This window comes from Lepus europaeus, chromosome 3 (genome assembly GCF_033115175.1).
Source record: "Lepus europaeus isolate LE1 chromosome 3, mLepTim1.pri, whole genome shotgun sequence".
NCBI classification, from domain to species: domain Eukaryota; kingdom Metazoa; phylum Chordata; class Mammalia; order Lagomorpha; family Leporidae; genus Lepus; species Lepus europaeus.
In genome coordinates, this window is record NC_084829.1 from 34,657,147 (window position 1) to 34,667,532 (window position 10,386).

General features: G+C 60.4%; 1 protein-coding gene across 1 annotated transcript; it reads right to left on the reverse strand.

Annotated features, from left to right (window-relative positions):
- Nucleotides 1-340: 340 nt before the first annotated feature.
- MLN (motilin) lies at nt 341-4,691 on the reverse strand. The gene is given in 5 exon segments (XM_062187443.1): nt 341-420; nt 1,156-1,183; nt 1,186-1,257; nt 3,152-3,268; nt 4,575-4,691. Coding segments are annotated over 5 exon segments (414 nt in total).
- Between the last annotated feature and the right edge of the window lie 5,695 nt (nt 4,692-10,386).

The window sequence follows — 10,386 nt, forward strand, 5'->3', positions numbered from 1 at the left end:
GCGCGTGGACCCAGCCGTCTGGCGTCTGTGCCCTCACCTGGAAGGGAGGGCGCTGTGCGGGTCTCCCCAGTCTGCAGGTTGGGTTAATATCTGAACTTTGCACTTGCCCGGGGTGTACACTGTGTGTGTGCACGCTCCACTGTGAACTCCTCCGAGCAGTCCCCCCTCCTCCACCCCACCTCCAGCCCCCACACCGTGCCTTTTGGAAATCAGAATATTAATCAGGTGGATAACTTCCATTAGAGTTCATGCTTTATTTGCTGGACGGGGTAGCTGAGGAGAAGGGGTTTTCCTTCCCAGCCCAGCTGGTGGGCGGGCCAGCGGACTTCTGGGGCCTCGCTCAGGTGGGAGAGGGCTCCCCGCTCCATCCACTTTCACCCCCGGCAGGGCTGACTTGGAGCTGCTGGGGAGAGGCAGAGGCTGTGGCTCAGTGGAGTGGGCAGGTCCGCGCACCTGCCCCGGGGCAGGAGGGGCATGAGGCTGGCTGGGCGCTGGAGGTGGGAGCTGGTTGCTGGGGCCTGGGAGCTGTCTCTGCAAGGGGCAAACCATTTAACTCCCCCTGCCCCATCTGTAACACCACACCCCCTGAGTCTCTTCCCCTCCTGGGGACCGGAAGTAATCAGTGGCTGTTGGTTACACAGTTCTAGCCTTGCACAAGTAACTTGGGTAGACAGTGACCTGGGCAAGGTCAACTGGGGCTCAGTGTAGAATACAGAGGGTCCCCAAAAACTTTATGGAAATGCAACCGATGGAGAGCTGTGGAAGGATTAAAAATTAAAAAAAAAAAAAAACTTGCACCAACACAGGCCTATGTTTGTTTTCTAGGTTTTCATGAACATTCTTGCAAGGGGAGCCCTTTGCAGGTGAAATACAAACAAGAGCAGCACCAAAGCTCCCAGCTTCGGGTGGGTTTGGGGAGGGAATGAAAATATTTGGAGCAGGGGAGGGCTGTTGGGAGGCGCTGCTGGGTGTCTGAGACCTGGGGCCCCCTGGCGCCTGCCCACTCTGTTTAAGCTCCTCTGGTGATGGGAGTGGGAGGAGCCAGCTCCGTGCATGGGGTCAAGGGCAAAGCAGGAAAACACAGGGCTGTCCTGCAGGCCTGCTCAGCCAGGCCCCTGGAGCCCAGCAGCGGCAGGGCCAGCCCGCCCTCCCTACCGTCTGGGTGGACAGCCCACTCTGCAGCCCTTCCAGGGCGGCCCGGTACTTTTCCAGCTGCCTGGAGTTCATCCTCATTCCAATTTCCACAGGAGCAGTCAGCTGTGAAATAAGGCAGAGTTAACAACAAGGGAGAGGTGTGGAGAGGGCCATTAACCCTTGGGTGTCCTACAGGTGGCAGGAGGGACCCCTGGGATCTCCCCCCGCCCCCTGCGGGCCCTGCTCTTCCCAAGCTCTGGGCTTCCTGGGTCAGCTAGGACCTCTAAGCAGGGGGCTGGGTCCTGGAAGTCGGTGAGCCTTGCGGGGAGAATCCCACCCCTTCCCTGCCTGGGAGGCTGGGACGGGAGGGGTGGGGGCCGCAGGAGGCCTGTCTGGCTTTCAGAGGGAGGGGAGCGCCGTAGCCAACCTCGGCAGAGCCTGACCACGGGCCGGATGCCATTCTCAGAGCCTAGTGTGGTCCCTGGGTACCCACGGGACAATGGCTCCAGGACTCCCCCACACCCCCACCCCCACCCGACACTGAAGTTCGAGGGGCCCCAGTCCCCCGTCTGGAAGCATGTAGTATTTGCTTGTCACCCACACAGTCCCGTCTCCTTGAAATCATCTCCACATTACTTCTAAGATCTCATCCCATACAAATGCTAAGAAACAGTTACACACTGCACGCTTAGGGAATGGTGATGAGAGAAGGACGCGTGTAGACGCCGCCTCTGCTCCGCGGCCCGTGCGCTGTGGATTAAGCCCCTGAGGCCCCCGCGAGGCAGGAAATGTCAGCCTTCCTATCTTGAGAGGGGGAGACTGAGGAGGAGCTCCAGGCCACAGGGGCGCCAAGCAGCACAGGAAGAAAACATTGGAAGGGGGGAGCTGGCTCCAGGGGCTATGATCTTCCTCCACCGCCTGGCTCGCTCTTCTCCCGGCTCGCTCCTCTCGCGCTGTGGGGACCCAGTGGGACCCACGGACCGTCCGGCTGCGGCCTCAGGCGGAACCCATTGTATTGTACTGGTTGATATCCACCACCACCACCGCCACCGCCGCCCCCCCTCAGCACCTCCTGGTGCACCTGCCAGCAGAGCTGCCTCGGAGGGGCTCCAGTGCCTGCTCCCCCACCCCCGCCTGGCCTCCTGGGTGTGGGAAATAGGTTCAGGTCTGCCCTGCAGGCCCCCGGAGGGAGGGGACGTCTGCAGGCATCCCTGTGGGCTCAGCCCGAGTCCTGCCTATCCGTCCCCTTGCTGTCCCTATGAGGCCTCCGTCTAGGCCTCGGCTTTCTGACTCGAAGAAGAGGAGGCTGGACTGGCAAGTCCTGTGTTTGATGCTTCTAGGGCAGGGGCCCCGCCCGTCCCGTCCCGCTCGAGGGAAGTTGTGCTGGATGCACTTGAGCCCCGGAACCCAATTCTGGTCTGCCTCCCCAGGGGCGTGTCTGGCACTCCTCTGTCCTCAGCACCCAGCGGGGGTCATTTATTCGACAACTGGGGTTCAAGAGCCCCCAGTGTGCTGCAGGACGGGGCCTGGGGGAAGCCATCCAGGAGTGGGGACAGGTGCCCTCCCTGACCCTCTGTGAGGACTGTAGCTGCCCCATGTGTGCGGGATCCGGCGACCCCCACGGTTCCTTAGAGCCTTGCCCAGTCCAGTGCACCAGGCCCTGCCTGACCCTCAGCCTCCCAGCACCCACTGGGTGCTCCTGAGTGGGCCTCCGCACCTACTGCTGCTCTTTCTGGGAGACCCCTGCCCCAGCGCATCCTCATTACTCAGGTTGCAAATCAAAATGTCACCTCCTCCAAGAGGCCTTCCCCGACCTCCCCCTGGATAAAGCCGTGTCCCAGCATCCCTGGCCCCTACTTCCTCCTTTGGCGTCTCAAACAATTGACGTGTCTCATGTTAGCATCCATCTCTCCCTGCCAGCGTGGAGCTCGTTGCCTGGCTGGCTGTTCACGGCTGAATCTAGAACATTCCGTGACTGGCTGTGGGTGGTGGGCCCGCCTGCCCGCCAGGCTCTCACCTGGGTCCTCCCGTTTTCCTCTTCCAGGGTGGACTCCGCAGGCCTTGGCGCGGCCGCCGGCTCAGACCTCTGCTGCACGCTCAGGGACTTCTTGTGCCCTCTGCTCCGCTCCCTTTCCTGGGGGCAGAGTACAGGGGTGCCCCTAGCCGCCCTCCCACTGTCTGCCCACATGGCCCCCGGCCTCCTCCCCAGGACACCCCCACCCCACCCCGCACAGGGGCTGCCCGAAGAAGAAGTTGTCCCTTGGTAGTTAAAACATTTGCACCCAGACTGGTACTGTTAATTAAACTAAGAAGTTGAAAATAATGGCTGCCCTTCACGCATATTCAGTGTGCAAATGCATCTTTCTTAGCAGAGAGCCAATAAAAAAGGTAGCAAGACAGCGTGGGCTGTGAGGGCGCCGTGGGGTGGCCCGGGAACTCAGAGTCCCTGGGAGGTGATTTATAAGAGACGAGACAGGGAGATGAATGATGGAGACGCAAGTCTGCAGCTTCTCCATGAAACCCCGGTGCCTGGCAATCGAGGAGAAAAACCGCGGAGCGGCTCAGTGCAATGCGCTCTTCCGTGGCCGCTTTGCTGGCGTGGGTGTTGCGGCGTCCCACGTTTCTAGCGGCCCTGAGTCTGGCCTGGGAGGCGGCTGGCCAGGATCAGGTACACCCCGGTCCTCTGGGACCCTGCTATGGGCCTGCTCCGAGGTGCTGTGATGGTGTCCTGGGCAGAGCGAGCCCGTGTGGGGCCTGCAGCAGCTCCTCCGACCCTGCCACAGACAGCCTCAGAGCCACGAGACCTCCCAGAGAGCCCATGTGGCAGTGGGCTTGGGTGGTGGTGGGGGAGCGAGGGGCATGAAAGCCCCACCTCTGTATCTCCTTGGGTTAAAGTGAACCAGATGTCTGCACAGAGCCAGTGAAAGGCAGGAGGCAGGCAGAGCCGCGGCCCGGTTTTCTGGAGTTCACTCAACCGTCTAACGCCGCCTCCTGCCAGCCTCTGGGCGCCGGCTCCCTCACCTCTCCCTCCTCTGACCACGCACTGAGCCGTGGCGTCACTTAGGGCACCACGAGCCGTGCTCCCACCAGTCCCATCTCTTGTCTCTCTGATGTTCCCATCTTGGCTGGGGCTGGGGGGCTGGGGTTTCCTATCTGACCCCTTACCCAGGGCGGCCCTGGTACCATGGAGAAGGGCTTGCTCATTGCCAGCTTCCTCCAAAGCACAGGCAGGGTGGGAAAAAGACGCAGCTCCCATGAGCCATGGATGCCCGTGTGGGCCGCCAGCGAAGGTGTGCGCGTGGCTGGAGCGCAGGTGCTCATGGGTCCTGGGCTTCATTGGCACAGCACTGACCACAGGTTTGCCCAGGACCCCTTGGGCCTGGGAGAGACTGATCCCTCTGGGGCAGAGCAGAGCATGGGCAGCGGGGTTCCTTCCTTACCTGCATCCTCTGGAGTTCGCTGTAGGTGAAGATGGGGACGAAGGCTTCCGTCTGGGAGGCCAGCATGGCGGCCGCGTGCACCAGCAGCAGGGCAGCCACGGCCTTGCGGGACACCATCATGGAGCTGGGCAATGGCCAGCGGCTCCCGTCTGCCTGTGCAGGGTGCAGGGAAGGCCCCCTGCGTTAGGGCCAGGAGCCCTGAGCTCGGGTCTGCACCCCGCCTATGGCTGTGTGGCTTGGAGCCAGTGCTTAGCCTCTCTGGACATGGGCCTAGGATCAGGGCTGCACAGGGTGAGCTGGGAGCATCCTCTGTGTCCCAGAGCTTGTGGGAAAGGCCACTGGCCCCCGCCACCTGTCGGCCCAGAAGGGGAGAACTCCGTGGCTGGCGAGGGCTTCTGGGGTCAGCTGGGCTCGGGAGGCAGTAGAGACTTCATCCCTCAGAGCAAGAACTCCTAGCTTAGCAACAGAACCCACGGAGATTTCCTGTTCCCTGTGCCATTTCAGGTGGTGACCAAGGCCCGGATGACCCTGGCTCACCTGGAGCATCAGACCAAGACCCTCAGCCCCTATAGAGGAAGATGTTTCCTGTTTCCTGTGGGAAGCATCAGCATGGAGCTGCCCCCAGTGCTGAGAGTGGGGAGCCCATCCCTGGGGGCCAGCGAGGGCTCTGGAACAAGCACCCCCCCCAGCTCCTGCGCCGCTCCCAGCCACCTGTACCACACTACCCAGGAACAGCAGGAGGGGACTCCTCCCAGCAAACAGCCACCCACGCCCCAACACCGAGGGCTGCTGGGGTGCCGGTGCGAGGGGCTGCGTCCTGCGAAACAGACAGCCAGGCTGCGGGGAGGCTTTCGGGGCTCAGCTCCTGCCTGGGAGCAGGTGGGCGTGGTGACTGCATGGGCCTGGGGCAGAGGCAGAAGGCCTGGCTGGTGCCAGCCTTGGCTGACTCATTCAAAGGCAGAGGGTGGCACCCCTGGCCTCCTGAGCCCTGGGCTTCCCCTAGTGCCCACCAGAAGCAAGGAGGCAGTGCAGGGGGCAGGCCTACTGGATGCGTCTTAGCAGACCTGTGCTGGGTGCAGGGGTGAGGCCTCCAGCGCAGGGAGGGGAGACCAGGGTGGCCTCTGGGGTGTGGGGGGCGATGGTGCTCCCCCAGGCCCTGAAGCCTGGGTTTGCCAGTAGGCCCTGCTCTGCACCTGTCCCCAAGTTTTCTGCAGGTCCATCCCTTCCCTCCACAGAGACCTGGAGCCGCCTCCACCACGCAGAACAATCCTTCCGCCTTCTCTCACGCCTACTACCCCCACTTCTCTCTCCATTTGTCCAAAGTCCACGAATGAGAGCGAGAGAACCGGGCAGCCACCCCTCCCCTCCCAGGACACGCAAACCCCAGAAGGTTGGGCAGCCCCAGAAGAGCCCTGAGGGGCTTGAGCTGAATGGGTGGGAGGTGGGGGCCGCAGTCCAGCCCCACCACGTCCCGCCCCCCTTCCCATCCCTTCCCTTGGCCTCTGGGGTCCGCGTTCCCTCCCAGCGGAGACGGATGTGCCGCGTTTACGGCCCCCCCTTCCCTCAGCGAGATGCTATGGCTCCCTTTTCATTCTGGTGTGTGCATTTAATTCACTCCATAAGAATCAATAAAAGCTTTAAATAAAAAAGGGGCCAAATCCAATTGCTGCTCATTTTCTTGATCCAACTGGCAGCTGGTATGTCACCTACTACATTCATTTGCGCTCGGGCACAGGCAGGTGGGGGAACAAGCTTTTCACTGTACGGCTGGCACTGCCATGCCCTTCCTCGAAGCCTGGGCCGGGGGTCGTGATCCACGCCACACCTCCCACGGTGGCCCCAGGCCCGACCCGTCTCGCCACACCCGAGCCCTGCACCTGCTGTTTCCCTCGGTCTGAAGCCCAGTGGGTACCTGGGCAGAGGGACACAGCAGCTAGGCAGCTCACCCCAGAGAGCTCAGGATGGGTCTGGTTTCAGGATCATGAGGATAGGGTCTCCCACCCACTTTCTCCCGTGCTACTTACGGTGTGAGGCGAGCGTGATCCGAGTGGGCCTGGAGGAGTCTTGCTCTGCTGGTCCTCTGGCGTCCAGCTGGCCTGATAGGTCCTTATATACCTCCCGTCCTCACGTTGGGGCCCATTAACCTTTGGCCACACCTTTGGGGGCTTTGGGTGGGGGAGCCCGGATTCTTGAAGCTCGTGGAAACCACGGGCAGGGCCGGCCACACTGTGGGCCCCCAGAGCCTTCTGGGAAGGCGTCTTGTGCAGGTGACAGAGTTTGGCAGAAGCCAGCCCTGCCAGATGGCACCGTCCTGTCCACTTAAAACTCGCTGCCACTCAGCCGATTTCCCGAAAGCCCTTTCTTTTCTGTTGCTCCGATGTGTGCTGTTGATGAAAGTCGCCAGTCCTGCTCTCTGGCCATCTGCCTCTCGGGCAGCAGTCAGAGCGCTGAATTAGAATGATCGCTTCTGGGGTGGTGCTGTGGCATAATGGGCAAAGCTGCCGCCTGCAGCACCGGTTCAAGTCCCAGCTGCTCCACTTCTGATCCAGCTCCCTGCTAATGAGCCTGGGAAAGCAGCGCAAGATGGCCCAGTAACCTTGGCCTCTGTACCCACATGGGAGACCAGAGTGGAGTTCCAGGTTCCTGGCTTTAGCCTGGCCCAGCCCTGGCTGTTTTGGCTATTTGGGACTGAACCAGCAGATGGAAAACCTCTCTCTCTTTATGTCTCCCTCTGCCTTTCAAATAAATAAACAAATCTTTTAAAAACATAAAGATTCAGGGCCGGCGCTGTGGCGTAGCGGGTAAAGCCACCACCTGCAGTGCCGGCATTCCATATTAGCTCTGGTTCAGGTCCCGGCTGCTCCGCTTCCGATCCAGCTCTCTGCTATGGCCTGGGAAAGCAGTGGAGGATGGCCCAAGATAGATTGTTCTATCTTCCTCTGTTTCTGTCTCTGTCTCTCTCTCCCTCTCAAACTAAACAAAGAAAAGAAAAAAGGAAAGATAAATTTAATTTTGGTGCAAAAATTTTGAAATCCACACACAGCTTTTTCAGGCCATGCATTTTCCATGAATTTTTGAAGACTCCTCATATATAGCCTGCGAACCAAGAATAGTTTTTCTATTTTTAATAACTACAGAGCGAGAGAATAAGACGTGGGGACGGATTTCATTGCCAGGTGCGTGAGCAAAGCTTTGCTGGAACACAGCCGCTCACGGGTTCTCCTGGTGCCTGTGGCGGCTTTGTGCCCGTGAGAGCTGAGCAGAGCCATGACCGGGAGCGCGGGGCACACACCGGTCAGCTGACTTGTTATTTAGACCTTTGTAGAAATGCGTGCCGGGGCCAGCACTGTGGCGCAGTGGGTTAATGCCCTGGCCTGAAGCGCCGGCATCCTATATGGGTGCCAGTTAGAGACCCAGCTGCTCCACTTTCGATCCAGCTCTCTGCTATGGCCTGGGAGAGCAGTGGAAGATGGCCCAAGTCCTTGAGCCCCTGCACCCACGTGAGAGACCCGGAAGAAGCTCCTGGCTCCTGGCTTTGGATCAGCTCAGCTCCTGCCATTGCAGCCATTTGGGGAGCGAACCAGCAGATGGAAGACCTCTCTCTCTCTCTCTCTCTCTCTCTCTCTGGCTCTCCTCTCTGTGTAACTCTTTCAAATAAATAAATCTTTAAAAAAAAAAAAAGAAAAAGAAATGCGTGCCGGCCCCTGGCCTCAACAGCGCCTAGAGCTTGTAGTAAGGAGAGGCCAGACCTTACTCGTACACACACACACCAGTACTTTAAATCACACAGAAGCAACAGAGGTGGTTATTATCCCATTTTCTATGCGGGAAAACTGAGGCAGAACCACCGGCCGAAGGTCACTGCCGTGGTGACCTCTACAAAGCTCACATGGAGCCTTAATTGCCCAGAGGCGGTGGGGCCTTTGGGAATTGATTAGACCCTGAACCCTGACCGTTCCTGATAACGGGGGTGGGGTGGGGTCGGCTCCACCTGTTCTCTCTGCCTCCTGCGCCCTCGCCCTTGCGCCTGGCGGTGGTGACACAGCAGAGAGGCCCCTGTCAGGCGCTGGCGCCAGGCCGCTGGATGTCTCAGCATCTGGAGCCGGGAGCCAGATAGACCTGTGTTGTCTGTAATTTTCCTCGTCTTTGGCATTCTGTTACAGCAGCAGGAAACGACTGAGACAGCGGCGCAGCTCTTAAAGTGGCGGAGCGGGAACCAGAGTCCAGGTGCCCACGGAGGCCGGCCTCGGAAGCCCGGTCCTCGCCCACTGTGCGTGTCCGCCTCTCGGGGCTTGGCAGGGGGCGTGGATGTCTGAAGTCTGGGAGGGCCTGCTGCGCATTCTGCAGCCTCCTACTGTCCCCCTGAGCCCCTCTCCCGAGAGGCGGCCTGAGCCGACCGACCGGGACAAGGGCACGGCATCCTGCGTCAGGTCTGCCCCGGGAGGAGGACAGCAGAACGTGGACCCACTGAGCACAGGGAGAAAGTCAAGGCCGTCCCCCGAGCCCACCCCACCCCCACTCTAGGACTGCCCCGCAGGGCCAGTGTGGGCTCCCGTCCAGAGACACCTTCAAGACAGTGTCTGAGAAATGGCCAGGAGCTTCCAGAGGCGAGACAGGCCCGCGGTGAGGGACGGGGGGCAGGCGGAGTGCTGGAAGCAGTGAATAACTGGGGATCAATTTTCTGGGCATGCATAGTGCTACCGTGGCTCTTTCCCGTGATTTAGAATTTCTGATCCAAGTAATTTGCAGAACTACAGTGCGCTGTGTGCAGACTGCCTGGAAGGAAGGCAAGGCCCCGGTTGCAACACAAGGCGCTCCTCCTTGTGTGCGGGAGGCACAGGCCCACTGGTGGTCGGGCTCCAGGTCTGCTGCTGGGAGGGTGCTGAGACCTTGTGGGTGGCCCTCCAGGGACCCTCTCCCCGGGAATGCATCCTCTCTGCCCTCTTTGTCCAGGCCCCGGGGTCCTCGGTGGGCATTTTCCACGGTCTCAGTGCCTTGCCGGTGGAGATGGGCGGTAGCGAGGCTAACAAGGACCACTGTGTCTTTACCATGTACATCCTCTCTCCTGACAAACACCCAATTAGTGGCTGCCGCCGCTTCTGCAAGAAACCAGCCGAAAATAAAAGGGAGGCACGCTCCGATGTGCGTCTTTCAAGTGGGAGCCGCCGCGGATGTGCGGTGGACCAGGCGCAGAGTGAGAGGCGCAAGCACCCAACCCAGGTCGGCGCCGACCACACGTGGGCGCTCAATCGCTTCCCCCACCCCGGCCCCGCCCCCACGTCGGCCGAGGCCTTGGCGGTTTAGCTCTCCTCTCCCCGTGACCTTGAAGGTATTGTTTGCTGGGTGCTGCCGGAACATCTTCATTAATGGCCCGGAACAGGCAGGCGATGGCGTGTTAATTACGTTTGCAGAGGATACTAAATTGGGAGATGTAGCAAACAGTGGGGAGGGCAGCGGCCTCGTGCGAGGTGTCCGGAGGTCAGAACTGCGCTCTGGCAGCTGCCAGGTGAGCTGTCCAGGGGCCCGAGGACACCCGACGGAGGTGGCTGGGTGGGAGGGACCAGCAGAGAGGGGCTCCTGCGCCGGGGTGGAGGGCGGCGGTGGTGGCAGAGTTCAATGAGCTGAAATAGCCCAGGGATTTCTGGGAGTGCCAAAGCTGAAGGTATAAAAATGAAAAATGAAAGGTTTTAAAAGGTTGACTTGCCCAGAGCGCTGGTAAGAATCAAATGTGCGTGGCTCGTGTTAAGCAAAGGCCAAGGAGATGCAGGAGGGAGAGGGAGGAGGAGGTGAAGGAGGAGCCACTGCTGAGCCC